This window comes from Ascaphus truei, chromosome 3 (genome assembly GCF_040206685.1).
Source record: "Ascaphus truei isolate aAscTru1 chromosome 3, aAscTru1.hap1, whole genome shotgun sequence".
NCBI lineage: Eukaryota > Metazoa > Chordata > Amphibia > Anura > Ascaphidae > Ascaphus > Ascaphus truei.
In genome coordinates this window covers 180,406,710-180,430,214 of record NC_134485.1, presented here as the reverse complement: position 1 = coordinate 180,430,214, position 23,505 = coordinate 180,406,710, and the positions used below count along the sequence as shown (strand labels likewise).

General features: G+C 45.8%; 1 protein-coding gene and 1 pseudogene across 10 annotated transcripts in view; one reads left to right on the top strand and one right to left on the bottom strand.

The window, feature by feature from the left end:
• The window catches only part of LOC142489277 (HEAT repeat-containing protein 5B-like), a 69,248-nt gene that overhangs the window by 6,983 nt on the left and 38,760 nt on the right, over positions 1 to 23,505 (top strand). For 9 of the 10 annotated variants that reach the window (XM_075589761.1, XM_075589758.1, XM_075589759.1 and 6 more), the window contains 5 exons: positions 4,779 to 4,887; positions 6,390 to 6,539; positions 15,246 to 15,417; positions 15,815 to 15,972; positions 20,839 to 21,088. In XM_075589761.1, the coding sequence (XP_075445876.1) occupies positions 4,779 to 4,887; positions 6,390 to 6,539; positions 15,246 to 15,417; positions 15,815 to 15,972; positions 20,839 to 21,088 (839 nt within the window). The remainder of the gene's footprint in view (positions 1 to 4,778; positions 4,888 to 6,389; positions 6,540 to 15,245; positions 15,418 to 15,814; positions 15,973 to 20,838; positions 21,089 to 23,505) is intronic. The other variant, XM_075589760.1, reaches the window with a different exon arrangement.
• Positions 15,724 to 23,505, bottom strand: part of LOC142489279 (sterile alpha motif domain-containing protein 5-like) — a 67,842-nt pseudogene continuing 60,060 nt past the window's right edge.

Genomic DNA, 23,505 nt, shown 5'->3' with positions numbered 1-23,505 from the left:
TAACAAAAACTACGCTTGCCTAGGCAAGAAAGGACCCCTTTTAAACAAGCACTCGTGTGGTAATGAACTTAAATGAATAAAATGACCTTTATTAATATATAAGGGTAAAATGAATGAAGGAATAGACACACAAAACTATTAAAAAGAATATTAAACTAAATACCTCCCAGTCCAGTGTACCAGACTGGTTGCAATATGGATATGAGGGACCTTGTAACTGGCACATGCAAAGATAGATGGATAGCTTGTGCCTCAGTGTGGTATATATGTTGGAACCAGTCTCATGTCTGTCAATGATGTACCGGACAGACAGCTGTATATATAACCACAACTGATTGAATGGTTACTCTAAGAGAGTACACGGTGGAGTTAGTAGTGAGTGATCAGTGCACAGTATCTCAAACTCACATACTAAATATTTCCAGAGGTTGGTATACCTAGAAATAGTACTCAAATCTTAAGGGTAAACAAAATAAATGAAATAAAAAGGTCCTTAAAGGCGACGCAGGGTATTAAAAATGAACACTAAAGCTACTGTGTAGCTAGGGAAAAGAGGCTTCAAAGTGGGAGCCTTAGACACCCTAATGGGTTAAGTATACACAAGGTCTCCCACAAGGCGCACTAACAGTATCTAGTTAGTGCCATAGATAGCCTAAGCCTATGTGGAAGCAGTGAAACAAATGTATAATACAAGCTAAACTGTAAGCTGCTTCTCAGGATCCTCCGTGGAAACAGCACAAATAGTACAGTAGGGATAAGCAGGTACCTGGGTATATTGCTAATAGTAACCTGGGTATATTGTAATAGTGACCTATGTATAGGGTATGTGTATATATAATTAGTGTCACCCAGGTTGCTCAGGGAAGTGGACACAGTTCAAAGGGTATCAGGCAATCAGACTTATCAGTTGACCTGAATATATACACTATTCCACATTTAATGTAATGGAGATCTATACAGGTCGCTGGGTATATACTGTGCATATGTGCAGTGTGGGTGCAGCGGATATGGTCTCCAATACACTCAAACATGTAAAAGTACCAAGATAGATAGTACCTGAGTGGATGAGTATGTGTTCAAACACGATAACCCTAAAAAAACATTCAGGCCCACACCCAATGATTCCAGCACTGATTGGGACACTTCCAACGATGAGGGCGAATTAGAACTTAGACATACAGGAGTTGAAGGTGGGCAAAACTCTTTTTTAGGCAAGGATACAGACAGTGTAATTCCTTTTCCAAATCCAAGACACGAAGGGGTAAGAGGAGTAGATCTTCAAGACAGAGACCAATGGGGTTTCAGGGGTCAAGGAGGGAGGAGGCGGTCGAGAAGGAGGCGCAGGTATTGACAACATCACAGGAGGAGAATAGTCAAGTGATTAACTTGTCTCAATTAGCCCTTGACGAATTCCACTTGAAAGCTCTCTCAAAAGGCTTGTCATTTTCCCCTTCATCCGACCGTAACATCTTTGAATGGGTGAAGGACGTTAACCTTTTTGGGCGTAATTTATTGTTACATAAGTTCTTTAAACGGAGAGAGGACTTTATTAATAAGAACCTAAGCCTACCTGACTTAGACCAACTTGACCGTGAGAACCTTCTCAACCTGGCCTCACTTGAAGAAGAGTCCAATAGACCTATTGGTGAGGGGCCATTCACAGATCTCAAACCCAGAGCCACGTTTATTCCTCCATTAGGAATTTGTCCCAATGTGGAGGTATTTACCAAGTTGGTGGTTACCGACTTGGAAAATATTAGATATGCTACCAACACTGGTAACCTTAGTGCTCAGGAAAGAAAGGCCTTGGATGATCTACGTTCAAACTCGTCAATAGTCATCAAATCCTCTGATAAGGGGGGAACATTGTGATTATGGGAAGAGAGGAGAATACTGTATCAAAGAAAACCTGAGACTCCTATCCGACCGAACCTGCTACGAGGTCCTGAGTAAGGACCCAACTATTCAGTACAATCAGGAATTACTCACCATCCTCAATACAGGATTAGCAGATAAAGTGATCAACAAGCGTGAATTGAATGGCATGTACAATAAGGTCCCTAAAATAGCCACATTCTATAGCCTCCCAAAAATCCACAAGCTTACGAGGCCACCACCGGGACGACCAATTGTCTCCGGGATTAACAACTTGAGTGAACAGGCAAGTGTCTATTTGGATAAAGTACTGAGACCGTTCGTGGTAGCACTTCCGTCCTATTTGAGAGATACCACAGATATTCTCACACGAATTGATGATATTGTGGTTGATAATATAACACTCATTAGCATGGACGTTGAGGCCTTATATACGAGCATCATACACGAACATGGCATAAATGCCACACTGTACTTTCTGAAAACCAGGGGCCTATTGTACAATAACCATAACAAATTCATTGAACAACTGCTTTGGTTTGTACTGACGAAGAACTACTTTCTGTTTAACAACAAACTCTACCACCAGGTACAGGGGACTGCAATGGGGACGACTTGTGCCCCCTAATATGCGAACCTGTACCTGGGGTGGTGGGAGGCAGAAATAGTGTTCTCTGAAGAAAATGATATCTACACTACCCATATTATTTTATGGGCAAGATACATTGATGATATCATTATTCTCTGGAAGGGACCTCGTACACTGTTTGTTGACTTCATCAACAAACTTAACTGTAATTCCCTTAACCTTCGACTCACTTACGATATAGGGCCTGACAGCATAGTCTTCCTAGATCTTAAAATAACTTGTGCAACCAATGGTAGAATTGAGACTACAATTCATCGTAAAACCACCGCAACTAATAGTTTACTCCACGCTGATAGTCATCACCCTCAGAATCTCATAAATGGCATTCCAACTGGCCAATATTTGAGAGTTAAGAGAAATTGCTCGAATGATGAAGAATGTAAATCACAAGCACAATCTATGTGCCAATGCTTGCTCTCGAGAGGTTATAGTAAGAACAGCGTTAGGAAGGCTTATAATAGAGCCAAGCATACACACCGGGCATCTCTGCTGAATCCCAAACCCAAACCACGTGAGCAAAAAACAATTCGCCTCATTGGCACTTATAATAGACAATGGAAAACCATCTTTAACATTGTCAACAAACATTGGCATGTTCTCTTAGAGGACACGGATCTACGGGGAGTCTTGAAACCCAGACCAACTATGGTCAGCAGAAGATCTACTAACATCAGGGATCTTCTAGTCCATAGCCATCTTGAACCCATCACTTCAGGCACTTGGCTAGACAAAAGATCTCCGGGTAACTATAAGTGCAAGGGGTGCCGTGCATGTCAGTACGCTCAGGTCACCAAAACCTTTGGTAATTGGGATGATAGTAAAACCTTTAAAATACGGAATTTTGTGAACTGCAGAACTACTGGGGTGATCTACCAAGCAGTGTGCACATGCGGCAAGAAATATGTGGGGAAAACAAGTCGGCAGCTGAGACGTAGGGTCCTAGAACACATAGGGACCATACGCAATAAAACTGACACCCCACTTGCCAAACACGTTAACACTGCACATGGAGGTGACATTTCCAACTTACGTTTTAAGGGCATATACCAACTCCCAGAAACAATCAGAAGGGGGTGACTGGGACAGAGAACTCCTCAAAAACGAGGCAAAGTGGATTTATACCCTAGGAACTCTATCCGCAGGGTTTAAATAAGGGATTTATGTTTGCCGCATTTATTGGTTAGAATATTTTTTATACCTTATGCCACTTTTGACATCACGATAAGACCATATGTACTCATACTGCCAGGATCTGATAACCATGGGGTGTAAGTGTGATATTCACTTTGGCTCCAGCATTTGGGCTGTAACACCCCTTATACACCATAGCCTATACTGTATCCACTCCATATCCCAGCATTATGTACTGGCACATTTACAGCTAGGTACTATCTCTCTGTTCCGTATCACCATGTGCCTCTTGGATGGCATATGTTTATAGATTTATTGATATATTTGTAAACATATTTACCCCTGATGGTATATGCCTCCATTCTACCATTTAGTGTCTATTGCATACAATCACTCGCTTATCCGTCTCGGCAACCCTTCATTTGCTGCCTTACTGGTCTGAATTTACTCAGGTTCTATCAGGAAGCCAGCCAAAACTTTCACACAAATAAATAGCAACACAAACACATGTTTTATTACTAACACATATACTTAACTTAGCGCCACTGTTGCCAAGGCTACGCTCGCCTATTTAAATGTTCGGCTACCATAGAGGCGGGGCCACCTTGAGAAAGCGTCAGTGCGACGCGAAACGGCCGTCGGTGGTGGCCACTCCTCTGTGACGTCAGCACATGTGTCAGTGCGGTGGCGTCTAGCGTAGCCCCGTGGCAGCCTTCACAGGGCTGAGCTATATCTAGGCTTGCTGCTATATGAGATATACTTCTCTCCACCCGGCTAGCTAACGTTATGTGGTGTTCATGAATACACCACGCCGGGTGGAATCTCTGTAGATATAATCCGATTGATGCAGTGTTCATAACGCATTCTGGTCTCATCCACTCAGGTACTATTTAATCAGCCGCGGTCCTTCTCTGGCAACAATTTGTAACAAATGCATAACTGAATGCTAATTACAGACAAAACTGTTCTGCTGAGGTACTATCAGGGTCACCAGCATCTGTGTATATTTTATCTGTATCTATATATCCGGGTCACACACGGGACCATACATTAGCACTTATTCTAAACGCTTATTTTGATGTATGTACTTGAAATGGGTACTGATAGCTTCTGCCTCTTTCAGGGCCGCTGTTGCTTGTGTCGGAGCATTTTATGAGAAGATGGGTAGGATGCTGGGAAGCTCCTTTCCTGAAACCGTGAATAACCTCTTAAAGTCACTGAAAAGTGCTGAGGTAAGATGCACAATTAGATGGCCTTCTAAAAACTTCTCGAGTTTATGATCCCAGTTTCTACGAATATCTAGAGCACGGGTGGCCAACTCCATTCATCAATGGCCATCAACAGGCCAGGTTTTCAGGATATCCCTGCTTCAGCACAGGTGGCTGCCATTCTAACGGAGCAACTGATTGATCACTGATGTGATGAAGCTGGGATAGCCTGAAAACCTGACCTGTTGGTGAACATTGAGTATTGAAGTTGGCCACTCCTGCTCTAGAGCCTTGGTAAGAAGAAGTTAATGAAAATTGAACACAAAATCATATAAGCAGGGTGACGGGTCTCGATGCATGAATAATACAATTTATTTATGAAGCTTTCAACATTTCGGTCCTCCCTTAGGACATTTCTCAAGAGCAGTCATATCGTAACAGCTGTTTTTGGCTTTTTACAAGTACCTCTGATGTAGCTGGAGTACGCGGAACAGTGTGTTTGCAAGTCATGTGCTCATAGTCATCTTTCCAAAGATGCCATCACACTCCGTTATTGGTTAAGCAGTGATCTGAAACATATCTAACCTCTGGAAATCATCAGTCTAGTGAAGGTGTCTCCAGGATGGTGCGACTAAACTATGATCAACTCGACTGCATGCGGTTTTCAATGTAAAATATGTATGTATGTATGTATGTATGTATGTATGTATATGTGATAAAAAATCACTGGCACTCCAATAGAAATTCAATAATGAATAGGTGCATGTCCCATATAAATAATAAAAGTATACATTACCGCATAGCAGCAAAAAGGAGACGGCACTCAGGTGAATGAAAAATGAATGTATTAAATACAGCACATAACTCCAAGTTATACTCCAAGTTATGTGCTGTATTTAATACATTCATTTTCATTCACCTGAGTGCTGTCTCCTTTTTGCTGCTATGCGGTAATGTGTGTATATGTATATATATATATATATATATATATATATATATATATATATGTATATATATATATATATATATATATATATATATATGTATATATATATATATATATATATATATATATATATATATATATATATATATATATATAGCTCCTATTGAACCCCCAAAATAACCACACCATATATATAAGCATATGAGTGTCACAGAGGAGTGCTACTGAGCATGGCAATATATATTTAAAACCAGAGACAGAACATAAAACACAGACAAAGCTCAGTTTTAGCACATCTAGTGAAACACATACACGGTACATACATACATACATACACTGAAAATAACATCAAAATAGAGTTCCACATAAATTTGCTATATTCAGTTTGGTATAAAGTAGCTATTTTCTTTTATTTAAAACCTAGTGTTAAGTAACTTTTTTAATTTTTTTATTTATGATTTATAGTCGCTGCAATTATCTATCTTTACTTCCTTTTAGACAGAAGGGCGAATGCAACTGTATAAAGCTTAAGTTGTCCTACGTTATCTGGTATTGTGACTGTTCTCTTGTGCCGTTTAAGTCGCAGGGTCGCAGTGAAATCCTAATGAGTTTGCAGAAGGTCCTTGGCGGTCTCGGAGGGGCTGCATCTTCCAGCCACAGAGACATCTACAAGAACGCTCGTTCCCTTCTGACTGACAGGTCCATGGCTGTACGATGTGCTGTAGCCAAGGTGAGTAACCACTGTGTAATGTGAATAAGAACTGCATGAAGCTACAAAACAAATAATATACTGTGTAGACCAGTGGTTTTAAACCTTTTTTTGGTTGGGGAACCCCAGAATTCGATTTTGAAATTCTGAAGAACCCCAACCCTCGCCCCCATTCTCTCGTCGCTCCCGTCTCTCTCCCCCACCCCCTTACCCCTGTCTCTTTCCTCCGCCACACACTCTCCCCTCCCCCCTCACTCTACCCCTCTTGCACACACATACACTCCCCCTCTCGCTTACACACACTCCCCCACTCGCTTACACATACACTCCCCCTTCTCGCTTACACACAAACTCCTCCTCTCGCTTACACACACACAACTCCCCCTCTCGCTTACACACACACAAACTCCCCCTCTCGCTTACACACACACAAACTCCCCCTCTCGCTTACACACACACAAACTCCCCCTCTCGCTTACACACACACAAACTCCCCCTCTCGCTTACACACACACAAACTCCCCCTCTCGCTTACACACACACAAACTCCCCCTCTCGCTTACACACACACAAACTCCCCCTCTCGCTTACACACACACACAAACTCCCCCTCTCGCTTACACACACACACAAACTCCCCCTCTCGCTTACACACACACAAACTCCCCCTCTCGCTTACACACACACAAACTCCCCCTCTCGCTTACACACACACACAAACTCCCCCTCTCGCTTACACACACACAAACTCCCCCACTCTCTTACTCTTACACACACAGTCCACCACTCTCTTACTCTTACACACTCAGTCCACCACTCTCTTACACACACACACTCCCCCACTCTTACACACACTCCCCCACACTTACACACACATTCCCCTACTTGCTTACACACACATTCCCCCACTTGCTTACACACACATTCCCCCACTTGCTTACACACACATTCCCCCACTTGCTTACACACACATTCCCCCACTTGCTTACACACACATTCCCCCACTTGCTTACACACACACACACATTCCCCCACTTGCTTACACACACACACACACATTCCCCCACTTGCTTACACACACACACACATTCCCCCACTTGCTTACACACACACACACATTCCCCCACTTGCTTACACACACACACATTCCCCCATTTGCTTACACACACACACACACACACACACACACATTCCCTCACTTGCTTACACACACACATTCCCCCACTTGCTTACACACACACACTCCCCCATTCGCTTACATATACACACACTCCCCCATTCGCTTACATATACACACACACACACACACCCCCACTCGCTTACACACACACTCCCTCACTCGCATACACAAACTCCCCCTCTCGTCCTCTGTTGCTCGACTGCTAAAACTCTGACTCAGGCCCTCATTCTCTCCCGTCTTGATTACTGTAACCTCCTGCTGTCCGGCCTTCCTGCCTCTCACCTGTCTCCCCTACAATCTATCCTAAATGCTGCTGCCAGAATCACTCTACTCTTTCCTAGATCTGTCTCAGCATCTCCCCTCCTGAAATCCCTCTCCTGGCTTCCAATCAAATCCCGCATCTCACACTCCATTCTTCTCCTCACGTTTAAAGCTTTACACTCTTCTGCCCCTCCTTACATCTCAGCCCTAATTTCTCGCTATGCACCACCCCGACTCTTGCGTTCTGCTCAAGGATGTCTTCTTTCTACCCCCTTTTTATCTAAAGCCGTCTCCCGCCTTAAACATTTTTCACTGACTGCCCCACACCTCTGGAATGCCCTTCCCCTCAGTACCCGACTAGCACCCTCTCTATCCACCTTAAGACACACTTGCTTAAAGAAGCATACGAATAGCACTGTGAACATTCTGAACACATGATACATAAAGCTTGGCCCCCTGCAGACGCACTTACCAGAACTCCCTCCTACTGTCTCTGTATGTTCTCCCTACCTAACAATTAGATTGTAAGCTCCTCGGGGCAGGGACTCCTCTTCCTTAATGTTATGTTTGTCTAAAGCACTTATTCCCATGATCTGTTATTTATATTATCTGTTATTTATTCGATTACCACATGTATTACTACTGTGAAGCGCTATGTACATTAATGGCGCTATATAAATAAAGACATACAATACAATACACACACTCCCCCACTCGCATACACCCACACACTCCCCCACTCGCATTCACACACACACACACACACTCCCCCACTCGCTTACACACACACTTCCCCACTCGCATACACACACTCCCCCACTCGCTTACACATACACTCCCCCACTCGCTTACACATACACTCCCCCACTCGCTTACACATACACTCCCCCACTCGCTTACACATACACTCCCCCACTCGCTTACACACAAACTCCCCCTCTCGCTTACACACAAACTCCCCCTCTCGCTTACACACAAACTCCCCCTCTCGCTTACACACAAACTCCCCCACTCGCTTACGCACACACTCCCCCACTCGCTTACGCACACACTCCCCCACTCGCTTACGCACACACTCCCCCACTCGCTTACGCACACACTCCCCCACTCGCTTACGCACACACTCCCCCACTCGCTTACGCACACACTCCCCCACTTGCTTACGCACACACTCCCCCACTTGCTTACACAAACCCCCACTCTCTTACACACACAAACACACACACTCCCCCTCTCGCTTACACACACACTCCCACACACACACTCCCCCACTCGCATACACACACACTCCCCCTCTCGCTTACACACACACTCCCACACACACACTCCCCCACTCGCATACACACACACTCCCCCACTCGCATACACACTCCCCCACTCGCTTACACACACACACACACACTCCCCAACTTGCTTACACACACTCCCCCACTCGCTTATACACCCACATACTCCCCCACTCGCATACACCCACATACTCCCCCACTCGCATACACCCACACACTCCCCCACTCGCATACACACACAGTCCCCCACTCGCATACACCCACACACTCCCCCACTCGCATACACACACAGTCCCCCACTCGCATACACCCACATACTCCCCCACTCGCATACACCCGCATACTCCCCCACTCGCATACACCCGCATACTCCCCCACTCGCATACACCCACATACTCCCCCACTCGCATACACCCACACACTCCCCCACTCGCATACACCCACACACTCCCCCACACGCATACACCCACACACTCCCCCACTCGCATACACCCACACACTCCCCCACTCGCATACACCCACACACTCCCCCACTCGCATACACCCACACACTCCCCCGCTCGCTTACACACACACTCCCCCATTCGCTTACGCACACACTGCCCCATGCGCTTACACACACACATTCCCCCATTCGCTTACACACACACATTCCCCCATTCGCTTACACACACACACTCCGCAGCTCGCTAACATTCCCCACTCGCTTACACACATTCCTCCACTTGCATACACACACACTCCCCCTCTCTCTTATACACACACCCCCCACTTGCTTACACACACGCACACTCCCCCACTCGCTCACACACACACTCCCCCACTTGCTCACATACACACACACCCCCACTCACTCACACACTCCCCCACTTGCTCACATACACACACACAACCACTCGCTCACACACACTCCCCCACTCGCATACACACACTCTCCCCCTCTCGCTTACACACACATGGCGGCTGTGGAACTTGCTTACACACACACTCCCCAACTCGCTTACACACACTCACTCCCCAACTCGCTTACACACACACACTCCCCCATTCGCTACACACACTCCTCCACTCGCTTACACACACTCCCCCACTCGCTTATACACACACACACTCCCCCACTCGCTTATACACCCACATACTCCCCCACTTGCTTATACACCCACATACTCCCCCACTCGCTTATACACCCACATACTCCCCCACTCGCTTATACACCCACATACTCCCCCACTCGCTTATACACCCACATACTCCCCCACTCGCTTATACACCCACATACTCCCCCACTCGCTTATACACTCACATACTCCCCCACTCGCTTATACACCCACATACTCCCCCACTCGCTTATACACCCACACACTCCCCCACTCGCTTACACACCCACACACTCCCCCACTCGCTTACACACCCACATACTCCCCCACTTGCTTATACACCCACATACTCCCCCACTCGCTTATACACCCACATACTCCCCCACTCGCTTATACACCCACACACTCCCCCACTCGCTTACACACCCACACACTCCCCCACTCGCTTACACACCCACACACTCCCCCACTCGCTTACACACCCACACACTCCCCCACTCGCTTACACACCCACATACTCCCCCACTCGCTTATACACCCACATACTCCCCCACTCGCTTATACACCCACATACTCCCCCACTCGCTTACACACCCACATACTCCCCCCCTCGCTTATACACCCACATACTCCCCCACTCGCTTATACACCCACATACTCCCCCACTCGCTTACACACCCACAAACTCCCCCATTTGCTTACACACACACACTCACCCACTCGCTTACACATACACACACACTCCCCCCACACTCCACACACACTCCGCAACTCGCTAACATTCCTCACTCGCTTGCTCACACACTCACTCCCCCACTTGCTCACACACCCACTCCCCCAGCCGCTCACACACATTCCTTCACTTGCATACACACACACTCACCCTCTCTCTTATACACACACTCCCCCACTCGCTTATACACACACCTACACTCCCCTACTCTTACACACACACTCCCCCACTTGCTTACACACACACTCCCCCACTTGCTTACACACATTCCCCCACTTGCTTACACACACACCCCACTCTCTTACACACACACACACTCCACAACTCGCTTACACACACACACTCCCCAACTTCGCTTATACACACTCCCCCACTCGCTTACACACACACACACACTCCCCCAATCGCTTACACACACACACACTCCCCCGCTCGCTTACACACACACACTCCCCAACTCGCTTACACACACACTCCCCCATTACACACACTCCCCCATTACACACACTCCCCCATTACACACACTCCCCCATTACACACACTCCCCCATTACACACACTCCCCCATTACACACACTCCCCCACTCGCTTATACAACCACATACTCCCCCACTCGCATACAACCACATACTCCCCCACTCGCATACACCCACACACTCCCCCACTCGCTTATACACACACACACACACTCCCCCACTCGCTTATACACCCACATACTCCCCCACTTGCTTATACACCCACATACTCCCCCACTCGCTTATACACCCACATACTCCCCCACTCGCTTATACACCCACATACTCCCCCACTCGCTTATACACCCACATACTCCCCCACTCGCTTATACACCCACATACTCCCCCACTCGCTTATACACTCACATACTCCCCCACTCGCTTATACACCCACATACTCCCCCACTCGCTTATACACCCACACACTCCCCCACTCGCTTACACACCCACACACTCCCCCACTCGCTTACACACCCACATACTCCCCCACTTGCTTATACACCCACATACTCCCCCACTCGCTTATACACCCACATACTCCCCCACTCGCTTATACACCCACACACTCCCCCACTCGCTTACACACCCACACACTCCCCCACTCGCTTACACACCCACACACTCCCCCACTCGCTTACACACCCACATACTCCCCCACTCGCTTATACACCCACATACTCCCCCACTCGCTTATACACCCACATACTCCCCCACTCGCTTATACACCCACATACTCCCCCACTCGCTTACACACCCACAAACTCCCCCATTTGCTTACACACACACACTCACCCACTCGCTTACACATACACACACACTCCACACACACTCCACACACACTCCGCAACTCGCTAACATTCCTCACTCGCTTGCTCACACACTCACTCCCCCACTTGCTCACACACCCACTCCCCCAGCCGCTCACACACATTCCTTCACTTGCATACACACACACTCACCCTCTCTCTTATACACACACTCCCCCACTCGCTTATACACACACCTACACTCCCCTACTCTTACACACACACTCCCCCACTTGCTTACACACACACTCCCCCACTTGCTTACACACATTCCCCCACTTGCTTACACACACACCCCACTCTCTTACACACACACACACTCCACAACTCGCTTACACACACACACTCCCCAACTTCGCTTATACACACTCCCCCACTCGCTTACACACACTCCCCCAATCGCTTACACACACACACACTCCCCCGCTCGCTTACACACACACACTCCCCAACTCGCTTACACACACACTCCCCCATTACACACACTCCCCCATTACACACACTCCCCCACTCGCTTATACAACCACATACTCCCCCACTCGCATACAACCACATACTCCCCCACTCGCATACACCCACATACTCCCCCACTCTCATACACACACACACACTCCCCTACTCGCATACACCCACAAACTCCCCCACTCGCTTACACACACACACACACACTCCCCCACTCGCTTACACACACACTCCCCCACTCGCTTACACACACACACTCCCCCATGTGCTTACACACACATTCCCCCATTCGCTTACACACACACTCCCCCATTCGCTTACACACACACTCCCCCACTCGCTTACACACACACACTCCCCCCACTCGCTGACACACACTCCCCCACTTGCTTATACAAACACACACACTCTGCAACTCGCTAACATTCCCCACTCGCTTACACACACACTCCCCCACTCGCATACACACACACACTCCCTCTCTCGCTTACACACACACACTCTTTGACACATGCTCTAACACTGACACACAGAGACTGACACACCCCTCTCTCTCTCTCTTTGAGGGAGCTGCGTGCTCTTGCCTGATCCTTCCTCTCCCCCCTGTCAGCAGGAAGTTGACACGACTTCCGACGCAGGGAGAGGAAGGATAGCAGTGACCGTGTGGCTGCTGCTGAGCTCCATAGCCGCCGGGTCCTTGCTATGTGGGGGTTCCGCCGCGGGGCCCTGGGACAGCATAGGAGAGTTCTCCCAGCTCTAACCCCCATGGCGGCTGTGGAACCCCTGAGGGGTGCTCGCGAACCCCGGGGTTCCACGAAACCCTGGTTGATAATCACTGGTGTAGACAATCATGCAAAGCAATACTAAATGGATATTATTGTGTTTGCTTGATAACATAACTAATGAACTTCCAAATGGGTAGTCAATCTTTTTATGATTTTCTGATGATGCTTGTAGCTTTATCTCAAATTTGTAGCAAATGACCATTTTGTGCTGGTGAAAAAGCAGTATTTTATTCAGATTTAAATAGCAATTGTAGAACGAAAGTAATTATACATGTACAGGCAGTCCTCGGTTATCCAACGGAATCCGTTCTGGAAGTAGCGTTGGATTGTAAAACCGTTGTAAAGTGAGTCCCATGTTAATCAGTGGCGGTGAGCGTTGGATAACGCATTCAGGCATCGGATAACGCATTCTGGCTTAAAAAACCGGCCCTTAGGGTTGCATTGTAAAGCGTTGGATATTCCATTTGTTGCAAAAGAGAAACGTTGGATAACAAAGACTACCTGCATATTGTTGCATTTAAGCTTAAGATCTGAGAGGTATCTTCGTAATTTCTGAAGAAAGAACCAACATACTAAAGACACTATTGGATATAATTGTTCAACACTATGTCAGATATTATACCTATCGCAATTATTCACGTGGGTTAGATTTTTTAATTTAGTACTAAACCATATATGCCAGAGACTTCAACATCGGTGTGCTTTGAAGCTTATCAAATAAGCCTCATAGTCTTCTACTACTTTACTTTTAGAGAATATTCAATTTTCACATTTGTTGTAAAGGTGCCTTTTTTTTTTTTCATTAAAAACTCAGTAAAATTCTTTAAGGCTTAAGTGTACTGATCATTAAAACTGAATTTGAGCACAAAAAAGGTATTTGAGACTTATTTATGCTCCTCCTCTATGGATGGGGTTGATCAGGAACAGATTTATGAAGTGGCTATATAGAAATGCTCAACATTTTAAATGTAACCCTTTCGCTGCCTGTGGAGCTTGCCTAGTATTGCAGTTTATGCCGTATTGAGTTAATACGAGTTGAGTGTGTTTTGGTATGTGTGTGTGTCTCTGCAGTTTTGTGGGTTTACAGGGGGCATTGCTGTGTGTGTTTGTGGGTGTACAGGAGGGGGGACTGCAGAGTGTGTTTCCGTATAGAGGGGGGTTGCAGAGTGTGTTTGTGTGTATAGGGGGGGCTGCTGTGTGTGTGTGTGTGTGTGTGTGTGTGTGTGTGTGTGTGTGTGTGTGTGTGTGTGTGTGTGTGTGTGTGTGTTTATAAAGGGTGGTTGTGTGTATGTACAATTTTCTTTTAATAAACTTGCAGTAAAAACATAAGAATGTAGATGATCATGCTGATAAAAATCAATATGACTACAAAAGTGTCCTATCTTTTTTTATGAAAAATGTAAAGAAAACATAATTAGCCTACATTTAGCCTATAATAGTAATAATCCCCTCAGAACATGGTATTACTGGCCAATAATGCCCTGTCTGGGTTAAAGTCCCTTGGCTGCGCCTCGGGCCTTCAACTCTTCCAGCCAGGGAATTATTGGCCAGTAATGCCCTGTTCTTCGGAGATTATTACTTAAGTAATGTTTTTTTTTCGCAGTGCCTGCTGGAGCTGCAGACCGAGGCCGTTTTCATGTGGACAGCCGAGCTGGAGAACGTAGCAACACTTTGTTTTAAGGCCTTAGAAGGCTCCAACTATGGAGTGAGAGTCGCAGTTTCTAAACTCTTGGGAACGGTTATGGCCACGGCATTAATGCCAAAGCAAGCAACAGGTAGGTTTACAGCAGCTCGGTTTCATTCATTAGGACTCGTACAGAAGGTGGGTGGGAATAACCAAAATCCCCAGTCAGTAACCAGCAAAGTACTTCTAGTAAAATTCCAGTGGTCAAGGAGAAATCTCTCAGAAATTCATTATTGTAGAGTCTTGCCATGTGCGGCTTAATAACAAAGCATCAAACTTCTTCTTGGATTAGGAAACCCAGCAGTAAAGCCAGAGTCCAATGAGGGATGAAGACACTATTAGTGTAAATCCCTAGACAGCTGTCCTTGCACATCTCTATTTCTCTACAAGAGCTCCATTCCTAATGCCATCGTCAATGACCTGTACATTTCAAGTTAGATTTTTTTTTTTAATTTGTTTTGTTTTACTTTTTATCTTATTCACTAAAGTCATGCGACAGAATGTTAAGAGGGCCACGTTAGAGGAGGTGTTGGAACTTATGGCCACAGGATTTCTGCGGGGAGGCTCCGGATTCCTTAAGAGTGGAGGAGAAATGTTGAAAGGCGGAGGATCAATCAGTCGAGAAGTGAGAGTTGGCGTTACACAGGTTTGTTCTGCAATATGTATAAACCTATAAGCAGCCGTACATAGCCTAGAAAGAAAAAAATAGCCATTAACATCTTGTGTGTATTATTTTCTACTTCTGTACAACAATGAAGCAGAGTTTTATTTTTTAGCATTTTTGGAAATGAAAAATACAACTTTGGCTAGTAACAGTGTCAACAATAAATCATTTTGAAAACAATGTGATTGGGTAGTCCCTGCCATGAAAAACTTACATGGCTGCACATACATGAATTCTCAAATGTTAAGAGATGGTTAATACATCCTACAAAGTGATAACCCTGGAGTTCTATAATACCATTATCAACTCTGAATTCTACTACCGAACTTTACTCAAGGTACCTGTTCTGTAAGTGAGGGCAGTAATAGTGTGGATGTATTAGAAAGCAAGACGTACATTGTAATTCTTTGCTAAAATATCCTTAAAAGTCTAAATAATGGAAGCAGGCTTCTAAACTAGTCATTTTTGAGGTGTGTGTTTTTGTTTTGCTTCGTCTCCCAAGCCTTGCACCACATCTCCAAATAATTGCTTTTACCATTCATTTAGTGATTGAAACCTGCATTGTGGTTTCCCTGGCATCAGTTTAATTTAGTACAGTAATAGTAATGAATATTTTTATTGTTCATTCTGCTCTTACGTTGACCTGTACACACAGGGACCCTTCAACCAGTTCTCCATATCTGACAACATTTTGGAGTGGAAAGGTTACACGTGCGTGCGTGTGTGCTTGCGTGCGTGTGTGTGTGTGTGTGTGTCGTAGCCCGAGAGGCAGATGGTGTCTCGGGCTACAATCCGGAGGTTCCCTCAGCTGGCGGTGGGCATTTAAAGCCGTACCACGACACAGTTATAAAGAAACGTTTATGTGATTTCTATTTAATCTATCTTTTAAGTGGGCATTGTCTTCCCCCCTACTTTTTATAATAAATCCAATTTTTCTGGTAATGCCCTAGGATTGTGCGCTGTTTCTTTTGTTTTATATATATATATATATATATATATATATATATATATATATACAAATGTTATCAAAGGTTTGTAAAATATTAAAATACATGTTAAATATTTAAATGAATTTTTATATATATATATATATATATATATATATATATAAAATTCATTTAAATATTTAACATGTATTTTAATATTTTACAAACCTTTGATAACATTTGTATTTAAATACATATTTAAGCCACCTTAAGTTACAAGTGTTTTCAGTTTGAAAAAACTGCATTTAGCTGCCTAAGCAACTAGTAGTATGAAATTAGCAGGAGCAGAGAGTCTTAAGGGCCACGTGAAGGCTCTTTGCGGGCCCCATTTGACCTATGGGCAGGCAGTTGAAGAGCCTGGCTGTACACACAATGAAACCAAGCCAATGCATTTCTCTACCAAAGAGCTTGACCTAATTTTAGTACACACCACAGAAAGTAATTTGTTTGAGATCACATGAAGCTTACACTAGATCTTTCACTAGGGGATCACCTGTCCTCGTGTCCACCACAGAGGTGACACTCGCCAGTAATTTGTAACTACTTCAAACATGACTTCCATGCAATGAGGACACAAGGGAGAGATCTCGGCCATCAACAAAGAAAAACACAATCGTACTGTGCATACTGTCAGTTTATTAGGTCACTTTTATGGGATGCTCATTGGGTTTGCAGTAAACTAAAATCCCACGTGATGCTAAGGTTTATTACAAAATAATGTCTCTCCTTCATGTTTGTTTTAGCTACTCTTGTTCTACATGCAGAATTGTCACCACATTCTACAATAATATGCTAGATCACGGGTACACAAACTTCTGGTGCTGCCCCCCCCCTCTACCTTTTTGCTGCGGGGTCATGTGACCCTGATGCTGCGTTGCCATGACGGGCGTCGAATGACGCAGTGGGGTCATGTGATGTCACATGCCATGGCTGAGTTGAGTTGCAGAGGCCTTGCGCGGTCCCCCGGCATTTAATTTAAATGCCTTGGGGAAGAGTGTGGGACCTCTGCAACCGCCTGCGCCCCACCAGAAAAATCTTGTGCACCCCTGCACTAGACAGTGAAGAAAACCAAAATGGCCTTTTGACTGGTCACATTATTGCAAGCTTTTTCTATTGGTAAAGAATGGTGTTGTGAATAATAATGGAATCAAATCTTGTTCAATTTGTTAGCTTTGTTTTGTCATTTAAGTACTGGTTTATTGGGAATTGTAACCATGGGTTGATACCACTTTTACTGACCGTTTATAGATCTTTAATGCATGTTGGCTGCTCACTATCCCATTAAACTAGGCTTTTTATATGGAATTGAAAGACCTAAATGGCCCAGATTACTAAACGGTGCTTAGCCTTGATGTATTAATTTGACTGGGCCTGACGGTGCACTAAAATGTGTGTCCGCTGTGTAGAGCATTGTGCAGGTTTTGCATCTTGCGTCTTGGCATGGTTTCGTCCCGCATTCAGTTGTGCTGCTGAATACCTACCCACATCTATACTATATTAGTGAAAGCACTGTATGCCTGCATGCCTGCCTGGATGTCCGGTGTCCCTAGGGGAAATCTCATTGGTCCCTTGGTTCGCCCCCGCACACCTCTCATTGGCCTGAGGCGGAGTGACGGGCCAAAGGACACACACACAGGGACACACACTCTCCCCCGTCAGTTGGACCGCAGCTCACCTTCCACACCCCCCCCCTCCTCTCCCGGTGCCCCTCCTCTCCCGGTGCCTCTCACTCTCTCCCCCCTCCCCACCTCACCCAAATCCCCACGCTCCGCAACATCCCCAGCCGCACCCTCACCGTGCGCCGCGGAGGAAGCGCGGCCCTCCTGCTCAGCAGCAAACTCCAGGCTCCTCCCCCCTCGCGGGCCGGGCCTCCTGCTCTCCCCCTCACGTGCGCCGCTACCGGAGACGGGAAGCGCGGCGCGAGACTCCCCCTCACGTGCGCCGCTACCGGACGGAGGGGAAGCGCGGCGCGAGACTCCCCCTCACGTGCGCCGCTACCGGACGGAGGGGAAGCGCGGCGCGGGACTCCCCCTCACGTGCGCCGCTACCGGAGAGGGGAAGCGCGGGGCGGGACTCCCCCTCACGTGCGCCGCTACCGGACGGAGGGGAAGCGCGGCGCGGGTCTCCTGCCACTCTTGCCCCCCCCCCCCAGCTTCCCGAACTCACCTCCTGCCCCAGCCAGATGCCACGGGGTCAAGGTAAGTCACCCACCGTCTCCCACCCACGCACTGTCACCCAGTCACCCACACACTCACCCACCCACCCAGTCACTTTCACCCACCCAGTCACCCACCCACTCAGTCAGTCACTCAGTCACCCACTCACTCAGTCACCCACCCACTCACTTAGTCACCCACTCACTCAGTCACTCAGTCACCCACCCACTCACTCAGTCACCCACCCACTCAGTCACCCACCCACACACCCACCCAGTCACTTTTACCCAGTCACCCACCCACTCACTCAGTCACCCACCCACTCAGTCACCCACCCACTCAGTCACCCACCCACACACCCACCCAATCACTTTTACCCAGTCACCCACCCACTCACTCAGTCACCCACCCACTCACTCAGTCACCCACCCACTCAGTCAGTCACCCACCCACTCAGTCAGTCACCCACCCACTCAGTCACCCACATACTCACTCAGTCACCCACCCACCCACTCACTCAGTCACCCACCCACACACCCACCCAGTCACTTTTACCCAGTCACCCACCCACCCACTCAGTCAGTCACCCACCCACTCAGTCACCCACCCACCCACTCAGTCACCCACCCACTCAGTCACCCAGTCACCCACCCATTCAGTCACCCAGTCACCCATTCAGTCAGTCACCCACCCATTCAGTCAGTCAGTCACCCACTCACCCACCCAGTCAGTCACCCACCCATTCAGTCACCCACTCACCCACCCAGTCAGTCACCCAGTCAGTCACCCACTCACCCACCCAGTCACCCATTCACCCACCCAGTCAGTCTCCCACTCACCCACCCAGTCAGTCTCCCACTCACCCACCCAGTCAGTCTCCCACTCACCCACCCAGTCAGTCTCCCACTCACCCACCCAGTCAGTCACCCATCCACCGACCCAACTCACCCACCCAACCACCGACCCAAAGTCACCCACCGACCCAAAGTCACCCACCCACCGACCCAAAGTCAAACCGACCAAAAGTCACCCACCCACTCAGTCACCCACCCACCCACTCAGTCAGGTGTCACCCACCCACCCAGTCACCCACACACTCAGTCAACTCAGTCACCCACCTAGCTGTCAAGGGGGGGGGGAAGCCTAACCCTGTCGTACGCCCCCCCAAAATTACATCCCGGGCAACGCCGGGTCTCTCAGCTAGTCATTTATATTAACTCCCACTCCACACACACCTTTTGTAAAGCACTGTATACACTGTGGGCTCTCCATTCATTTATATTCATACAGATTCACACACACACTCTTACATCACTAACTTTCAGGAGCCATTTAACACCTCTAGCCATAAATCACATCCACACACGGGGGAGGGACGAGCACAGATAACATTCCTAGAGACACTGTTTTTAAGTATACCCTTTGCTTGCTTCATTCATTGTAACATCGCCGGAAGAAGAGATCAGTGTATCTCGAAAGCTCGCACAGATAAAAGCATTTCGTTAGCCACAGAACGGTATCGTCTATTTATTTTTTGATTATTGAAGCTCGGCTAACACGGTACTGATACCTCTACATATATAATATATATATATATATTTAATATTTTTATTTTTTACAGTCCATGTAATGCTTCTTAAAACTGTTTCTATTTAATAACATCCTTTTAAAGTGACTTGTTTACTTGACTTTTCTGTTGGTCACAGGCGTACGTGATTTTTGTCACGACACTAGGAGGCGAGTGGCTGGAGCGCAATTTTGCCACGTTCCTGTCTCACGTGCTTGACCTGCTCTCACACCCCCGTGCCACCCAGACGCATGTGGAGGCCGTGTACTCCCGGAGGTGCGTGTCCTTTATCCTGAGAGCCACCGTGGGCAGCCTACTAGGGGAGAAAGCCCAAAACGCAGCGGCTAAGGAGATCTGCCAGGCCATCAGTAAGCAGATGAAATCCGTGGGTAAGATGATTGTGTTTATTTTTTATTTTATCGTCCTGTTTTTGTTGAGGTTTTCAAGGTATAACAAAAGAGGGAGGGGGGGATGTAAAGGTAAGGATACATAAATAATGAGGGAATGGAGTGAGGAGTTGGGGTTGGGAGGGGTACAGCAGTTTAATGTTATAGCGCTCAAGTAAAGACATCAGCAAGTATAACTTTTTTATGGAGTGTAAACAGTCTATTTATGTGGAAGGCAATCCTGAGAGTCGTCAAGGAGGACACACACCTCATCGCCCAGGTAGGATGAATAAGGGGGGAAAAGTCTCTAGTTACAAGGATGATTGTGTGCTTTAAATCATTTTTTTTGTTTGTCTTCCTCTGTATCAATAAACTGCAAGTACAAATATAGGATAAGTATTTGTCATCCTAAATTAGCATAGGTTGAACTTGATGGATATGTCTTTTTCAACCTCCTCTACTATGTATGTAACTATGTAAAAAAAAAGTACAACAATCAAAGGCTGAAATATGATTTGCCTTTTTGCCACTTGAATTTAAGAATTGGGGATACGTACAATGTAGTTTCTGTGTTCTCAATTGCCCATAAATGCAGATTTACTGAAAGCTGCTAAGATTTTAGGTACAATCGTTCTCAATTAACATGCTATTTTTTTTTTTTTTTAACAACATAACAATGAAATTGTCTCCTTTAAAGAATTGTTGCCATGATTATTTGAAAGGGAAGGGGAGGGTTAATTCCCACTTGTGATGCTAACCAGGAGTAGGCAATGTTTGATCATGATATAAAAATATAATAATATAAACATCTTCATAGCATAGGACAGTTCATAAGACTCAGGATTCCAGATAGTCCAATGTTAAACACACTCCCATAGATTATGCCACTAGCCATATAGGTAAGTCTTATGTGGTGGTCTAGGTAACCGTGTGTGGGACTGATCACATAAATGAAGTAAATGGATTACTCACTGCTGACCTTGGGGATATCCTGGTCCTGTCCTGCGTGCTCCTACCAAGGAACAATTGAAGAGAGTACAGGGAAAACGGCGGTGCATCTGCTGCTGCTGCTGAAGATTGGAAACCACAAACTGCAAACCACAAAATATAAGAGATATATCGATGACCTGATCCTCATTTGGGACGGTACTATTGATATGTTAGGTACATTCATCGATATACTCAACACCAATCAGTTTAATCTGAACTTTACATTTGAAAATCACCCCACAAGTATAAATTATTTAGATGTACATTTATATATTGATTTATCCTGTACCATCCAGATGGAGGTGTACAGGAAAATCAATTCACGGAATACTTTTTTGAGATTTGACAGCAGTCATCCAAGGCCATTAATAAAAGGCATTCCAAAAAGTCAATATATGAGACTTAGAAGAATTTGTTCTTCGGATGAGACATTCATTGACCACTCTAGGAGCCTGACTGAGAGATTTAAACAACGTGGGTATGATGAACTAACTCTAAAAAATGCTTTTGAATCTGCATTAAAATCAAATAGGGATTGTCTTATTGCTAATTGTGGGGCTAAAACAATTAAAAAGACGGCTAAAAGGAATTTGAATCAAAACACAAATGACTTGGGAACCCCTTTTTTCATAACTAAATATAGCACACAAGCACAACAAATTAAGAGCATCATAAGCAGACATTGGAATATTTTACACCTTGACAATGATTTGATCCCGTTTATCAAACAAGGTCCAAGAACAGTGTTTACGAAAGCAAAAACACTTGGAAATTATCTTTCCCCCAGTCTCTTTACTCCCAATGTTCAAACTACTACATTGATAAAAACAAAAGGCTTTTTCAGGTGTGGCCAATGTAAGATCTGCAAATATGCAAGGCCAGCCAAAAACATTGAAGTTCACAGATTAAAAAAACCCTATGAGATCAGTACTTTCATAAATTGCAATACACAATTTGTAGTTTATTATATTTGGTGTAAATGCTCTAAGGGATACATTGGCAGGACAATAAGACCATTAAAACAGCGAATAATGGAACACGTGAGATACATCAGAATCAAAGACATACAACATCCAGTGTCAAGACATTTTGTAGAATGTCCCCAGGGCGGGCTATTAAATTTCAAATTCATGGCAATTGAGTATGTAGAAATGTTAAAAAGAGGGGGTGACAGGCTAAACATCTTAAATAAACGTGAGATGTATTGGATGTTTCAATTTAATACCAGGACCCCTCAAGGGCTCAATGTAGACTGGGAACTGCAGCATTTTTTATAAAGAGGGTAAAAGAATGACTTAAGTAAAGAGTCTGTGATTATAAAAGACACAAGTTTGGAATACGTGCAATATTGTTTGATCCAATTATACCTAATATTGAAAGTTACACCACGGTATAATGAGTTTATCAAATTGATTATTTTAATCAAATGA